Below are 18012 nucleotides of genomic sequence, written 5' to 3' on the forward strand. Positions count from 1 at the left end.
ATTGAATATTAGGGATCTATTTGCTTATATTTTAAATACATTTTTATCTTTATCTTTAAAATTCTTATATTTATTCTTGTTTGAAAAGCAATATAAAAAGTTTATAATAAAATAAATTAGCATGTGTGCATTCTATAAAACATGTGTGATATATTAGATATTAGTATTTTTCCTAACTGATACGAAAGGTGTTTTCTGCTATTGAAATATATTTTAAGTAGGTATTCATTAAAATATGATAGAACTACACAACTAATTCGGAGAAGGCAATGGCACCCCCCTCCAGTACTCTTGCCTGGAAAATCCCATGGATGGAGGAGCCTGGAAGGCTGCAGTCCATGGGGTTGCTGAGGGTCAGACATGACTTCACTTTCACTTTTCACTTTCATGCGTTGGAGAAGGAAATGGCAACCCACTCCAGTGTTCTTGCCTGGAGAATCCCAGGGATGGGGCATCCTGGTGGGCTGCCGTCTATGGGGTCGCAGAGAGCTGGACACGACTGAAGTGATTCAGCAGTGGTAGCATGCAACTAATTAGTACTTGTCTGGTAACAGGCTATTGATAATGGTAAGTCAAAGTTTCTCCTTTTTAAAATATAATGGTGAGAAGACTGAGGTCACAATTTAGTTTAAATTCTTTCTGCATTTAAAATCATGAATGCTCATCATCTAAGAGGTCTAATTAGGCTATTTATTTTAGAGTTTTTTGTGTCTAGGGTAAAGATTGTTGCAAATCAAAGGTAAAACTTTTTGCATAAAAGGATGAACTTTATACTACAGTTCTTATACCATTCTTCGTCACTTGTTTTCTTAAGCTTAGCTCTGTGTTTAAGTACAGCAGTCCTAAAACATCTTTGCTAGATTAATGGCACATTTTGCAAGAGTACGAATGCTCTGATTGAAACTCCATTCATCTGAGGCTTTTTTTTCAGTTTTAGCTTCCGTTTAAAGAAAGTTTTAACATTAATATGTAGATATAAAATACAACTTTTTCAAAGTACTTAAAAATTTTTTTTCAAAGATCTTACCACAAAACTGACAAAATTATAGACGTTTGTTAATATATTTTTTTCCCACCCCTGTAAGATTTAGTTTTGAAAGGGCAGGTAGAATAGTACCTGGAAATCAGAGATCTGGATTCTTGTCTTGTTCTACAATAATTAGCTGTATGTGACCACAGACTGCTCATTTATCCTCTCTGGCCCTTATTTTCTTATCTGAAAAGTGAAGATATACTTGATTATATGATCTCTAAGGTCCTTTGCAATTCTAAAATGCCAGGTTTCTATGAAGTAAGTTTTGTGGTAGTTGTATAGTTTATGTTAAGATTTAATGGAGGTTTATTTTGTATAATATGTGTGTATGTTTCATGTGTATATTCATATGTTTCAGTGTTCATTGAGTTGTCTGAAGATTTGTTGAATGTTTTTTGTCTTCTGTGCTTGATGTCTGAAAAATCTTAACTGATAAAGACAGTTATGAACCTTGCCATCATGCAGTAATTTTCAGTGGAGAAAAGTGGAATTAAACAACTATTATGTAATTAATTATTTTATCCAGATGTGATGTGTACTGAGAAGATTGAGTAACAGAATAAGAAAAATCTCAGGAAGAATGAGCACAGGGGTACTAGGAGAGTAGATCATCCCTGCATGAGGACCCTGGAATGCTAAGGAATTATGGGAAGGCAGAATTCCATAGTTAGTCACACAAAATATGACTGTTGGACTGTGGTGGGGGTATCATATCATAAAACGATTTGAGACCACTTAAAGATTTTGGTTTTCATGCTAATATTGCATGTATTACTTCCAATTATGTCCTTGGTGTTACACAATACAATAGATGCTAGTAATACCCATGAAATACATTTCTTATATTAGAGAAATATTTTCTGTCAGTCACTGTACTATCAGTGATATCAGGTGCCTGACTTTTCCCTGTACCCTTTGACTCTTTAGCAGTGTTCTAAGGTGTAATAACCTAACAATATTTGCAAATTCCATATAGTAAAAATTACTTTAGTGCTTGGTAAAGTCAGATAAATTTTTCTTTTTGGATTATCAGTTGCTTCATATTTTCTCTGCCCTTTTCCTGCTCAGTCATGAGAAATTTTAATGTATTATCCATTAAAATTAGCAAATTAATATACTAGTTTTGTGATTTACATTTTTGATATCTATTGATTTGCTTCCTATTGCACCACTGATTGTGTTCATCATTAGGAAATATTAGCATGTAAAAACCATGTTTGTTTATATGCAAGTAAGTTGCCTGATTTTTTTTTTCTTTTTAATTGTTCACTTTTAAAGAACACTTATGTTAAAAAGATGTGTCCTGATTTCATTATCTCAGAGACTAATTTGTGGTAGAAATATTTCTTTTGGCTAAAAATTGTTTAGTGACAAGGACTCAGTCTAAGGCACTGTAACAAAAGGGAAATGACCCCTTTGTGATTCCTGAGTATTCTGAGTTAGTTCAAAGATGTCATTTCATGTTTTTTCACTTTTATAACATTGATGCAAAGATAGCGATTAAAACCTTATCATTTTTAGTAGCACGGTTATGCTTCTCAGGCTGATTTCCTATTTCTGGTTTCAGTAGACTGAGATAGGCACCCACTCTGATATATCAGAATATTTAGTCTCACTACTAAACTGTGTATTTCCCATTCTTGTTTGAATGGCTTCAGTATGCTCGTCTCAGAAACTTAGAACAATGTATATTAAATCTCATTTTCAACTTAGTCTAGTGAATGTTTATACAAACTGAAACAGCCTATTATATGTTTATCTTTCTTATCCTCTGTGTATTTGAATTAATTTGAGAGCCATTATGATTAATAAATCATTAAATATGAATCCTAGGCCACTTATTTTTCTCTTTGTGAAGTTCAATATTTCTTTTTTTACCAGTACTGATTAATTTATTCAGCACATATTTATTGACCACTGATTATGAACAGCAGCTTCCACCAGTCACTTGTATGAGACACCCATATGGATAAGACATTCTTTGTCCCAAGGATCTGACAGAGTTTTAAGGGCAGTAAAAATATTAAGAAAGTTTATAAATAACACAGAATATAAAAAATATTAAAATGATGTATAGGAGAGTTTAGAAGAAGGAAGAATTATTTTTCCTTCTCCCTTCTTTGGGGTACAATCTAAGATAAACCTCACAGGGAAGAAACATTTACAGCCTAGATTTTCAAAGATAGTTAGGATCAGATATGTGCAGAAGAGAAAAATGCTATTTATTATTAGTGGGGGCTCAGAATATTCCAAAAAGATATGTGGAAAAGCACTAGATATTTAAGAGAATATGATTTATGTAGTATTGAATGGCAGTATCTGGAGATAAAACAGGCAAATTCAGTTAAGATGAGATCACCCAGCCCCTTCAGTGCAATTTATATGTGTAAATTAAACACAAATTCATGTTTATAGGGCTTCCCGGGTGGCTCAGCAGTAAAGAATCTGTCTGCAATTCAGAAGATGTGGGTTTGATCCTGGGAGGATCTCCTGAAAGAGGGAATGGCAACCCGCTCCAGTATCTTGCCTGGAGAATCCCATGGACAGAGGAGATTGGTGTGTTACAGTCCATGGGTCGTAAAGAGTCTGACACGACTAAAGCGACTGAACACATGACACACACATTTATAATATAAATATATATATACATATTGGGGAGGGATAAATTGGGAGATTGGGATGGACATATACACATTACTGTATGTAAAATAGATAACTATAAGGACCTACTGTATAGCACAGCACTACTCAGCACTCTCTAATGTGATATATGGCAAAATAGTCCAAAAAGAGGGGATATATGTATATGTATAACAGATGAACTTTGCTGTACACTTGAAACTAACACATTGTAAATCAACTATACTCCAATGAAAATTAAAAGTAAAATTAAAAAAGGTATAATAAATTAGACATGTTATTTTTCCTTTCTTAGATTATTTTTGGTTATTTCCATTTTGTTGATTATATGCTAAAGGAAAAGTTGTAACTTTTTTGAGTTGTGTTGCTAATGTTAAAATAGAACACACTTGGAAAAAGTTTTATTATGAATACGGAGAAGGCAATGGCACCCCACTCCAGTACTCTTGCCTGGAAAATCCCATGGACGGAGAAGCCTGGTAGGCTGCAGTCCATGAGGTCACGAAGAGTCGGACACGACTGAGCGACTTCACTTTTACTTTTCACTTTTCATGCATTGGAGAAGGAAATGGCAACCCACTCCTGTGTTCTTGCCTGGAGAATCCCAGGGACAGAGGAGCCTGGTGGGCTGCCATCTATGGGGTCACACAGAGTCAGACACGAATGAAGCGACTTAGCAGTAGCAGTGTGTCCTGCTTTTAGTAATTTGTCTCTTTATTTAAAATTTTTTGCCATTGTAAAAGAAATATTTGTTATTCTGTAAAAGTTTAGTTTACCCAGAAAAATAGAAAAATGTGCATCTCTACCCCTAACATTTTCATTTAGTATATATCTTTATGTTTAAGACATTTTAAAGTAAAATAGAAAATAACATGAGATAGGTTATTTTTTGCATTTTGAAGAGAATATAGAACTGACAAACCAGTGACTTCCCTACTTCTGTTTATTTTCTTGTGTTTGATTAAACAACTTCACATCTTTGACTAAAATATTAAGTTTTCATTTAAATCAGAGTATACTGTTCTTAGGTACATTGGAAAGAATTTCATATTTTTTAGTTATAAAAGTAATTTATTCCTGAAGGAACCTTTAGAGCTCCCTAAAACAGGATAATGGGAAATCTTCAGTGGGAAGGAAAATTTTCTCCCATTTAACTATAGCATTAGCAGCACAGACACAATTATGTTTGCAGTCTCACCTGAAGAAAATAAGATGGAGAAATTTGCACAGCTAAAATATCTAGATAGAGCCAGAGATTTTAGAAAGACATTTTATGATCCTTCCTTTGATTCATGGATAGTTTATGGAGGGCCTACTTTGTGCCAAGCCCTCTAAATACAAAGCAGAATAAGACACCGCTTTGTCTTCAAGGTGCTCATGGCCCAGTTAATGGATCTAAATAGAGAATCCTGGGAATTGACACTATACTCTTGCAAATAAAAAATCAGTAATGCAGAAGACTTCTTTTTGGTAGAGATTAAAATTATTGAAGGAAATTGCCTAATGCTCAAGGATTTCTATATATCTTAAGGTTTTGGTGTTAAAATTAGAAGAGTAAGGTAAGAAAATATATACATATATTTTTATAATAGAGCAAGACAAAATTCATTAAATATGGATGTTCCACTATTTGGGAAATAAAACAGGGAGATTTAACTAAAAAACGAGATAGGAATAAATCTAGATTGACTTATTACTATTATAAACCTGAGTGGAAAGAAAATATCTTTGTTCTTATTAGTATATAAATGGAAGTTTCTTATTAATGTCTTCTACCTTGTATCTTTATACAGGTTTGTTTTATAACAGTATGGAGTTTTTGCACTAATGACATGTGCTTCTCCATGCAGTCTCTCTTGCGATTTAGTTTCATTTAATATCCATTCTTAGTACTGTTGGCTCATCACTATCTCTTCATTGTGTTTATTTATGTAAGTTTATGCACATAAAGTGAGATAAACATTCATTTTTGTTGCTCTATTTGATAAATAAAAATCTCTACGTGATTTAATTAGTGTTTTCCTGGTCCGTTAAGAGAGGCATTGTACTTGTCTATACCTACATTACGGATACCCGTTTTTGTAGGAGATGGTATTCTAAATCTTAGAGTCAGAAAACATTAAGTAAGTTTAGGGAAACATGTTTTCCATTTTACAGAAATGATTTCCTCTTTTACATAGTAATAAAAATCAAAATCTATGTGGCTTTCAGAATTATGTTATATTGATGGTTTTAAATTATTTTATTCTATATAGGACACCATTGCAGTGGCTGGATTTGTTGTTTTGTCAGCATCTTCATCTCCAAGCAGAGATGGTAAACATTGCTTATTTTTGAAAGCATCTGAGAACTTCAAATCAACTGTTTATGTAAGTGTGCAACTTTTTTAGTCTAATCATTTTATGATTTTAATGAGCTAAAGTGATAGAATAGAAGTATTTCTGTACATCTGCAGATAAACTATTTTGTCTGACTGAATTATTATAATTAAATATTTTAAGTTTAGAAAATAGAAATCCTTTTCTTAGCTTTATGTTTAGAATGACGCCATTCTAAACATTAGAATGACGCCATTTCTAAACATGAGAATGACGCCGTTTCTAAACATGAGAATGACGTCATTTCTAAGCATGAGAATGACGTCATTTCTAAACATGAGAATGATGTCATTTCTAAACATAATATCCCTTAAAGATAAGTAATTTGTTAATGAAATTCTTAAAACTTCACAGGCACTTTAAACCTGATCCTATTCTTTGCAATTGTACTGTCATCCTCTTTTGATGGTCTGCTTGATTTTGCCTTAAATTAATCAGATGCCCCTTTTTAGATAAAACTGATTTCCTCCTGTTATTGTTATTCAGTCGCTAAATCTTGTCCAACTCTTTGCGACCCTATGGACTGTAGCACTCCAGTCTCCTCCTTTCTCTAGTGTCTCCCAGAGTTTGCCCCTTTCTTTTGCCTTCAATCTTTCCCAGAATCAAGATCTTTTCCAATGAGTTTCCTGATCTTCACATCAGGTGATTACAGCTTCAGTATCAACTTTTCCAATGAATATTCAGGGTTGATTTCCTTTAGGATTACCTGGTTTGATGTCCTTGCTATCCAAGGGACTCTGGACAGTCTTCTCCAGCACCACAGTTCAAAATCATCAATTCTTTGGTGCTCAACCTTTTTTATGGTCTAATTCTCACATCCATATATGACTGCTGGTAAAACCATAGCTTTGACTGAACAGACCTCTGTTGGCAAAGTGATGTCTCTGCTTTTTAATACACTATCTAGGTTTGTCATAGCTTTCCTTCCAAGGAGCAAGCATCTTTTAATTTTGTGGCTACAGTCACCATCCGCAGTGATTTTGTAGCCCAAGAAAATAAGATCTGTCACTACTTCCACTTTTTCCCCTTCTATTAGATTGGTTCAAAAGTAATTGCAGTTTTGGACTGTGAATTTTAAATCATAATAACTAGACTCAAACACATCTTTATTAATCAAAATAGGAATAATTACAATCAACATATTTTTGCCAATAAGAAATAAGTCTCTTTATTCCTGTAGCATAAAAATCTGTGCTTCAGGATTCAGTGAACTCTTGGAAAGCATTTTCTGCTTCCTGCTCATTGTGGAAGCGTTTTCCTGCAAAAAATTGTTGAGATGCTTGAAGAAGTGGTAGTCAGTTGGATATGGCAGATGAGACAAAGCTTCATAGCTTTGTTTGTTGTTGAACAACAACATTGTGGAAGCGTTTTCCTGCAAAAAGTTGCCGAGATGCTTGAAGAAGTGGTAGTCAGTTGGATATGGCAGATGAGGCAAAGCTTCATAGCTTTGTTTTGTTTGTTGAACAAACAAAAGTTTGTTCAACTTTTGAAGTGTTGGTGCAGTCAGGTATTGTGGAGAAGAATTGGAACCTTTCTGTTGAGCAGCACTGGCTGTAGGCTTTGCAGTTTTTCATGCATCTCATGGATTGGCTGAACATACTTCTCAGTTGTAATGGTTTTGCTGGGATTCAGAAAGCTGTAGTGGATCAGACCAGCAGCAGACCACCAGTGACCACGACCTTTTTTTGGTGCAAGTTTGGCTGTGGTAAGTGCTTTGGAGTTTCTTGGTCCAATCACAGAGCTGCTCATCACCGGTCGTCATATAAAATCCACTTTTCATTACACATCACAAACCAGTTAAAACATGGTTCATTGTTATTTTGTCAAATAAGAGAAAATGACACTTCAAAACAATGATCTTTTTGATTTTTCATTCAGCTCATGAGGCACCCCTTATTGATCTTTTTCACCTTTCCAATTTACTTCAAAGGCCAAATGACTAGCATGAACAACATTGAGTTCTTTGACAACTTCTTGTGTAGTTATAAGAGGATCAGCTTCTATGATTGCTCTCAGTTGTCAACTTCTGACCACTAGCCTCTATGCTTCTCATCTTCAAGGCTCTTGTCTCCTTTGCAAAACTTATTGAACCACTGCTAACATATTGCACTGTATGTTAGCAGTTAGCAGTTCCTATGCCAAATGTGTTGTTGATGTTGAAAGTTGTCTCCTCTGTTTTGTGACCCATTTTGAACTCGAATAAAAAAGTTGCTTGAATTTTGCTTTTTGTCTAACATTATTTCTATATTCTAAAATAAATATAAATACCAAATAATAAGTCATTAGCAAAACCACAGTTAAAAATGCACATTAAAATGATGTATGACATAAACACATTTATTTAATAACGTATTCCAGTATCAAACAGCAAAATTCAGCAATGCAAAACTGCAATTACTTTTGCACCAACCTAATATTTGCCATCAAGTGATGGGACCAGATGCCATGATCTTAGTTTTTTGAATTTTGAGTTTCAATCTAGCTTTTTCACTTTTCACTTTTATCCTTACCTAGCGGCAATGGCACCCCACTCCAGTTCTCTTGCCTGTAAAATCCCATGGATGGAGGAGCCTGGTAGGCTGCAGTCCATGGGGTCGCTAAGAGACGGACACAACTGAGTGACTTCACTTTCACTTTTCACTTTCATGCATTGGAGAAGGAAATGGCAACCCACTCCAGTGTTCTTGCCTGGAGAATCCCAGGGATGGAGGAGCCTGGTGGGCTGCCATCTATGGGGTCACACAGAGTTGGACATGACTGAAGCGACTTAGCAGCAGCAGCAGGAGCAGGGCTTTAGTTTCTCTTTGCTTTCTGCCACTAGAGTGGTATCATCTGCATGTCTGAGGTTGTTGATATTTCTCCTGGTTGATATTTCCTCCTGTTTCTTTTTTTTTTTTTTTTTTTCTGTAGGTTGTCTTTTCATTTTTTTATGGTTTCCTTAGATGGGCAAAAGCTTATAAGATTGATTAGGTCCCATTTGTTTATTTTTGTTTTTATTTCTATTACCTTGGAAGATCCTTCGGGGTCTTGTCTTTGGTCTGAGATCCTTGAGCTTTGGTCCATAGCCTTCCATCTTGGACAGGTGCCAGCCCCTTGCCTGACACATGTGAGTGCCCAGTAGATGGTAAATGATTGGCTAAGTACTTATAATTTGCAACCATGTTGCAGAAGACACCAGAGTAAGCAGAGTGCAGTTTTTCCTTTGGTTTCAGTTTTCCCTCTGAGATCCATAGTGGTTTATGTACAAAATCTCCTGGTCAGTGTCTCTTATTTTTTTTTTTTTTTCTTTTTTTTGCCATTCTCCCAAATCTTCCCACCCTCTCCCTCTCCCACAGAGTCCATAAGCCTGTTCTATACATCAGTATCTCTTTTGCTGTCTCGTATACAGGGTTATCGTTACTCAAAAATATCGTTACAAAAAAAATAAACTCAAAATGGATTGAAGATCTCAACGTAAGACCAGAAACTATAAAACTCCTAGAGGAGAACATAGGCAAAACACTCTCTGACATACATCACAGCAGGATCCTCTATGACCCACCTCCCAGAATATTGGAAATAAAAGCAAAAATAAATAAATGGGACCTAATTAAACTTAAAAGCTTCTGCACATCAAAGGAAACTATTAGCAAGGTGAAAAGACAGCCTTCAGAAGGGGAGAAAATAATAGCAAATGAAGCAACTGACAAACAACTAATCTCAAAAATATACAAGCAACTCCTACAGCTCAACTCCAGAAAAATAAATGACCCAATCAAAAAATGGGCCAAAGATCTAAATAGACATTTCTCCAAAGAAGACATACAGATGGCTAACAAACACATGAAAAGATGCTCAACATCACTCATTATCAGAGAAATGCAAATCAAAACCACTATGAGATACCATTTCACACCAGTCAGAATGGCTGCGATCCAAAAGTCTACAAATAATAAATGCTGGAGAGGGTGTGGAGAAAAGGGAACCCTCTTACACTGTTGGTGGGAATGCAAACTAGTACAGCCACTATGGAGAACAGTGTGGAGATTCCTTAAAAAACTGGAAATAGAACTGCCTTATGGCCCAGCAATCCCACTGCTGGGCATACACACTGAGGAAACCAGAAGGGAAAGAGACACGTGTACCCCAATGTTCATCGTAGCACTGTTTATAATAGCCAGGACATGGAAGCAACCTAGATGTCCATCAGCAGATGAATGGATAAGAAAAAAGTGGTACATATACACAATGGAGTATTACTCAGCCATTAAAAAGAATACATTTGAATCAATTCTAATGAGGTGGATGAAACTGGAGCCTATTATACAGAGTGAAGTAAGCCAGAAGGAAAAACACCAATACAGTATACTAACGCATATATATGGAATTTAGAAAGATGGTAACGATAACCCTGTTTCATTCTTTATGATCATCCTCTCCCTCTCTCTTTACCCCCCACCCCATACATACACACACACACACAAAGGTGTTCATCCTCTCCCTCTCTCTTCACCGCCCCCCCGCCCCCACTGCCACCACCATACACACACACATACACACACACGCACAGTTGAAGACTACCTGTTTGGTCAAGGCTGTCAGGCAGAGAGGCAAAATTGGGTCAAGCCATGTGCCTGCAGGCCAACATCTACCTGTTTTGTTGTATTCTGTTTATCTGAACAGGGCATTATATAGACCAGTGTGGTCGTATGATATTAAAATTAATGAATTTAAACTGAAGCTTAGCTTAGACAATTTTGTAACTGTCACTGTGCATTTGTAAGCTTTATGCCATTCTAGTGAACTTTAATATTTTAAATTAAGATTGTAGGTTTAATACAGTAAACATCTGTAATCACATTGCACATGTTTGGATACAAATAAATCCTCTTGTTTTTTTCAGGTTTATGTTAAATCTGTAAGAGATTGTTCTACAGAATCAATGTCTTTGGTAAGATGATGTTCATTTTAATTTAGAAATGTACACCCTCCCACAAACACATACCTATATATACATACAAATATGTATTCAGGCAACTTTATAGCTAGCTATAAAGTTTGAAATAGTATCAGTACAATGGGAAAACATAATCTCTGCTTTTTTAATACACAATGATATTACATTTTAGTTATATATTTGCATAATAATTAATATTTGGTTTGTCTATTACCTGGAATATTTGCATATATTTTTGCAAAAGTTATGTATATAAGAAAATTAAAGTGGAAAAAAAGTTTTACTGTGTGAAGACACTAGGATTTTTGCTACTTCTAAATCTTAAGCAGTCATTTCTTTTGCTTTTCATCAGCTTATGTTTAAAACTGATTATTATGCACTAAACTGTGATTTGATAAATTATGTAATTTTCAGTAAAGAAGTTTTTTACACTTGTGACATATTTTGCTTTTCTTTTACAATCATTTTTCAATATTTAAAAAATATTGTTATCTCATAGCAATGAAAAGGTTCCCATTTTTTCAAGTAAACTACTTGTAGCTGAGTGAAACTAGAATGAAGGTAATATGTTGATAAAGTTTAATATAAAGTTTATGTTCTACCTGTTCTTAAACCTTTACTTTCTATTGGACAGAGTTCGTCAGCTTTGTTTCTAGTTAACAGTAACTTCAGGGTATAGGTTTTAAATTGTGAATACTACCATAATAGTATAATATAAATTTGTTATTTAGGGAAACAATAACCAATAAGAGGATTATACTTTTTTAAAAATATCAATTAACTCTGATATTACTATTTTTAAAATTGTTATAAATAGGTCAAGTTCAAATATTTGATTCATCCATGCACCTGTAAATAAGGCAGAAGTAAATGAAAGCCTCTGAACTTAGGAAAAATGGTTTTTCAGGAAGCTCAGGTATTCTGAAATATTAGCATATAATTTAGCTGCTATACACACATATACATATGTTTTACTTACATTGAGAACCAAATTACTGTCAAGAAGTTTATTGCTAGTTGTGAATTAACAAGTATATTATTTGGAAGACCATAATGGTTAGGGTCTTTGAGCTGTGCTGGCCTTCCTCTTCATCTCTACATTAAGGAGATGTTTCTTAAGATAATTTATTTGATCCAGTTGTTTTGGGAGCTGAGCTCCTCTCAGGTCTTCCTGTCCTATATGCTGACCATTATTTTTCTTTCATTTTTTTTATCATGGTTTGATGAGATTTCTAAGCTAGCTCTGTCCTTCTTGTGTTTGACCTGAGCCTTCTTGAAAAAACCAATTCATTTTGATTAGATTTAAAAAATTGTAACTGTTAGTATGATAGGTAACCTTATTTCAGTTGGGAGTGAGATTGGTGGGTGACAGAGCCAAGTGACTGAGCCCTTTTCAGGATTGTTTGACTAATAGTGTTTGTAATTTCCTCAGTTCTGTCTTGCCGCAGCAAAAATTTGAAGCAATGGACGGACAAGTGTTATTACAGCTCAGTGTTACTGCTTGGTTACAGCTCAGTTTTATTTGGCAAACAAAGGAAAATACATCCTCGAGGCATGAGGGCGGGCCAACCCAAAAGAAGCACAGAGAAGAGAGAGAGAGTCTCAATTTTGGCTCCTCATTTTATTTGTTTTTCTTTTCTCCTCCCCCTGAACCTGCCCTATGTAAATTGGGCTAGCCAGGAGGGCTGTTTGTTTCACCTGAGGTTCTCACTCCACTCCTCAGGCCTTCCTTTGTTCTATTTTTCTGGGCTTTTTCCTTTCTTTCTCAGTTAGCCACCACCATTCTGGACTCTGTTTTCCTATTCTAACTACCTAACATTCCTCCCTCAAGAGACTCAAGATGGGAGGCCCAATTCTTTGGGAATAGGGGCGTTGAGGTCTCTCTGGCTACTTCCTGATGAACTGGGATGGGGAGGGGCATTGGGCCTCCCCCTCTTGCTAGTCTCAAGCCTCAGAGTCCTTATAGCAGTGTCCATCTAAGGGTGAGTGATATTTTCAGTGGTCGGCTCTAGTTTTATGTATCCTTGTTGAACTGGCACTGAATGTTGTAGCTTGTTGACCTGGGCAGAGACAAAACGGGTTAGACAATTGATACTACATGGAGCAATCATAAGCACCATCAATATGGTGATAACAATGATTAATACGGGTATTAGCCAACTCCAAATTTCCCATCACCAGGAGAAGGATCCCCCAAAGAGAGATTGTAGTGACCCCTAGAATTCTCCTGCTCATTCTTTGAGATCCTGTAGGATCTGAATTTTTTTTTTGAGGACTGTAAGACTTTCTTTAACTTCAGTTCAGTTCACTCACTCAGTCGTGTCCGACACTTTGCGACCTCATGAATCACGGCACGCCAGGCCTCCCTGTCCATCACCAACTCCCAGAGTTCACTCAAACACATGTCCATCGAGTCAGTGATGCCATCGTCATCTGTCGACCCCTTCTCCTCCTGCCCCTAATCCCTTCCAGCATCAGGGTCTTTCCAATGAGTCAACTCTTCGCATGAGGTGGCCGAAGTATTGGAGTTTCAGCCTCAGCATCAGTCCTTCCAGTGAACATCCAAAACTGATCTCCTTTAGGATGGACTGGTTGGATCTCCTTGCAGTCCAAGGACTCTCAAGAGTCTCCCCCAACACCACAGTTCAAAAGCATCAATTCTTTGGTGCTCAGCTTTCTTCACAGTCCAATTCTCACATCCGTACATGACCACTGGAAAAACCATAGCCTTGACTAGATGGACCTTTGTTGGCAAAGTAATATCTCTTCTTCTCAATATACTATCTAGGTTGGTCATAACTTTGCTTCCAAGGAGTAAGCGTCTTTTAATTTCATGGTTACAATCACCATCTGCAGTGATTTTGGACTCCAAAAACATAAAGTCTGACACTATTCCCACTGTTTCCCATCTATTCCCCATCACTATGAAGTGATGGGACCAGATGCCATGATCTTAGTTTTCTGAATGTTGAGCTTTAAGCCAACTTTTTCACTCTCCTCTTTCACTTTCATCAAGAGGCTTTTTAGTTCCTCTTCACTTTCTGCCATAAAGGTGGTATCATCTGCATATCTGAGGTTATTGATATTTCTCCCAGCAATCTTGATTCCAGCTTGTGCTTATTCCAGCCCAGCGTTTTCTCATGATGTACTCTGCATAGAAGTTAAATAAGCAGGGTGACAATATGCAGCCTTGACGTACTCCTTTTCCTATTTGGAACCAGTCTGTTGTTCCATGTCCAGTTCTAACTGTTGCTTCCTGATCTGCATATAGGTTTCTCAAGAGGCAGGTCAGCTGGTCTGGTATTCCCATCTCTTTCAGAATTTTCCACAGTTTATTGTGATCCACACAGTCGAAGGCTTTGGCATAGTCAATAAAGCAGAAATAGATGTTTTTCTCGAACTCTTTTGCTTTTTCAGTGATCCAGCAGATGTTGGCAATTTGATCTCTGGTTGCTCTGCCTTTTCTAAAACCAGCTTGAGCATCTGGAAGTTCATGGTTCATGCATTGCTGAAGCCTGGCTTGGAGAATTTTGAGCATTACTTTATTATCTTACCTGGAGGTATTTACCCAGAAACAACATGTCTCATTCAAGATGACTCAAGCCCCTCCTTGTTCAGGGATCAGGAGATCTATCTCATGTCTATTTTGGAGTACAGCCCCTGCCAAGCTGTGTTTGCTCTTTAGAACTGTTCTGAGAAACCTTATCCCCGGAAACTTAATTTTGGGGGTGTTCATTGGTATGACACTCATCTGTAGTCCTGAATAGGTGTCTGAGATCTCCCAGGGGCTCACAGGTATACTGAGTGTCCTCTTCTGTTTTTTTCCACGGCTTGACTCATGAGTAGTGAATCCAGGAGTCGTGTCTGAGTACCTTGACTGCTGCTGGGGTAGAAAGTATTACAGCGTAGGGGCCCTTCCATGTGGGCTGGAGTTGAGCTTTTCAGACCCATCATTGCAGACTTTAATCAGGACTTGAGTCCCTGGAGCATATAATGGTAGCTGTTTAGAATCTTTTGGGCCCTAGTTGACACCCCACAAGTGTATATCTTGTTGGAAGTACACAATGGCCATGGTATAAAACTGGAAGGTCTGAGCCTCTGAACCTAGGAAGAGGTGACTGACATAAACAAAAGGTCTCCCATATAGCATCTCATGAGGACTAAGACCAACCTGTTCCTTAGGGGCATTACAGATGTGGAGGAGAGCTATTGGTAAAGCCACCTTCCATCCCAGGGAGGTCTCCTAGGTTATTGTTTTATTGCTGATTTTAAGAAATGGTTTACCTAACCCCTGTAAATCACTTCCCCTTTTATTTCCAAACTTATGTACAGTTATTTCATATATTTTCTTCTTTTATTACCATTTTAATGTCTTTGTATCATTTATATTCAAATTTGTCTTTATTTAGGCCTTAGTAAAATCTTCATAGCAGTATAAGAAAAACAAATATATGCCATAAGTTTTGAAGTGATTCTAGTTAAGGTTAAAAACTAGAACTAAAATCTCTTAAACTGCTTTTTTTTTTAAAGTTGTATACAGATTGCAACATTAATAATCAAAGATATTTATAAGAAAAACTAGTTTATACAGTAACCTTCATAAGCTGTGCATTTCCCTTTTTTTTTAAGCCATCTCTTTTTAGACACAAAGAAATAGATGCAGATCAATTTATTAACTTACAAATTGATCATAACATGATTCTAAAATCTAAATAAATACTTAATAATATTGATATATTCACTGTCTTTCTTTAGGCTCCAGCCACACATTATGTATATACACCCCTGAATCAACTTAAAGGTGGCATGATTGTGAATGTCTATGGTGTCGTGAAGTTCTTTAAACCTCCGTACTTAAGCAGAGGAACTGGTAGGTATTGGGTGAAGATTTTAATGGACTGAATCTGCTTTATTGGTTTCAACACAGCTCCTTTGGTACTCTAAGCCTAACAGGCTCAATTCTGATTTGTCATTGTCAAACAATACTGATGCAGATTTTTTTGGCCAGTTTTATTTATAAAATATGTGTTGTCTTTAGGTTCTAAAGAATAAAGAAATTAAAAGGATGCTAAACAGTAACATGACAGATATGAAAGTATATATGAAAGAATAAGATAGAAAAAGTAAATATATAGCCAATTACAGAATACTGTAATACTGTAATGATGATTTGTAAATCATTTTAATTCTGGTATAGAAGTTAAATAACAAATGTATAAAAAAGGACCACCTGTAAATACATGTTAGTGGGTACACAATATAAAAGGATAACATTGTAATGTTGTAATGTCAGTGATATAGAGTATGTGTTGGGAAGAGTAAAAGTGTAGCGTTTTTATGTGTGATAGTTTATTTTTTATCAGCTTGAGACAGTTTTAACTGTAAAATGTCTTATGTAAATTTTGAGTTAACCAAAAAGAAAATATCTATGGATGGTACTCAAAAGAAAATGGGAAAGGAATCAGACCTTATCTAATGACAAAAAAAAAAAAAAAATCAATGAAATACAAAGGAAGATCATAAGAGGAAACAGGGATCAAAAGAGCTACAAGTCAGAAAAGAATTAGCAAAATGGCAAGAGTAAGTTCTTCTTTAAATGTAAAAGGGTTAAACGCCCTATTCAAAAGACTTGGGTTGTTTTTAAAGTTAATTGAAAAGATATAACCTATTCTTAGCAGTGGCCACAGGACTGGAAAAGGTCAGTTTTCATTCCAATCCCAAAGAAAGGCAATGCCAAAGAATTCTCAAACTACCACACAATTGCACTCATCTCACACTCTAGTAAAGTAATGCTCAAATTCTCCAAGCCAGGCTTCAGCAATGCATGAACCATGAACTTCCAGATGTTCAAGCTGGTGTTAGAAAAGGCAGAGCAACCAGAGATCAAATTGCCAACATCCACTGGATCAAAATAGGAAAAGGAGTACCTCAAGGCTATATATTGTCACCCTGCTTATTTAACTTATATGCAGAGTACACCATGAGAAACACTGGGCTGAAATAAGCACAAGCTGGAATCAAGATTGCTGGGAGAAATATCAATAACCTCAGATATGCAGATGACACCACCCTTATGGCAGAAAGCAAAGAAGAACTAAAGAGCCTCTTGATGAAAGTGAAAGAGGAGAGTGAAAATGTTGGCGTAAAGCTCAACATTCAGAAAACGAAGATCATGGCATCTGGTCCCATCACTTCATGGGAAATAGATGGGGAAACAGTGGAAACAGTGTCAGACTTTATTTTTTTGGATTCCAAAATCACTGCAGATGGTGATTGTAGCCATGAAATTAAAAGACGCTTACTCCTTGGAAGGAAAGTTATGACCAACCTAGACAGCATATTAAAAAAGCAGAGACATTACTTTGCCAACAAAAGTCTGTCTAATCAAGGCTATGGTTTTTCCAGTGGTCATGTATGGGTGTGAGAGTTGGACTATGAAGAAAGCTGAGCACCAAAGAATTGATGCTTTTGAACTGTGGTGTTGGAGAAGACTCTTGAGAGTCCTTTGGACTGCAAGGACATCCAACCAGTCCATCCTAAAGGAGATCAGTCCTGGGTGTTCATTGGAAGGACTGATGTTGAAGCTGAAACTCCAGTGCTTTGGCTACCTGATGCAAAGAGCTGACTCATTTGATAAAAACCGTAATGCTGGGAAAGATTGAGGGCAGGAAGAGAAGGGGACAACAGAGGATGAGATGGTTGGATGGCATCACCGACTCAATGGATATGGGTTTGAGTGGAATCCAGGAGTTAGTGATGGACAGGGAGGCCTGGCGTGCTGCGGTTCATGGGGTTGCAAAGAATCAAACACGACTGAGGAACTGAACTGAACTGAATCTATTCTATATAAAAGTGCAAACTTTTAAACAGACTAATGTAAAATAATGTGTTCAAAAAGCCTGAATTTCAGTTTTCTGAGAGTTAATGTATTTAACAGACAGTGCACTTTCATCTTGGTTTAATTCAGTTCAGCATTAAATTTCACATTTATTATTCTGTTAAGTCTAATTTTAAACAACAGTTTG

The 18012-nt window shown here is 36.3% G+C and overlaps 1 protein-coding gene across 30 annotated transcripts in view; it reads left to right on the forward strand.

The window, feature by feature from the left end:
• The window catches only part of POT1 (protection of telomeres 1), a 99516-nt gene that overhangs the window by 13104 nt on the left and 68400 nt on the right, over positions 1-18012 (forward strand). For 20 of the 30 annotated variants that reach the window (XM_086398364.1, XM_086398367.1, XM_086398366.1 and 17 more), the window contains 3 exons: positions 5929-6042; positions 10934-10981; positions 15743-15857. In XM_086398364.1, coding sequence (XP_086254490.1) covers positions 5929-6042; positions 10934-10981; positions 15743-15857 — 277 coding nt within the window. Of the gene's footprint in view, positions 1-3448; positions 3590-5928; positions 6043-10933; positions 10982-15742; positions 15858-18012 lie in introns of all 30 variants that reach the window. The other 10 variants (XM_086398371.1, XM_086398373.1, XM_086398370.1 and 7 more) reach the window with 2 other exon arrangements.

This window comes from Bos grunniens, chromosome 4, assembly GCF_055505025.1.
Source record: "Bos grunniens cultivar Pamir isolate PY7600 chromosome 4, Bosgru_T2T1.0, whole genome shotgun sequence".
Lineage (NCBI taxonomy): Eukaryota > Metazoa > Chordata > Mammalia > Artiodactyla > Bovidae > Bos > Bos grunniens.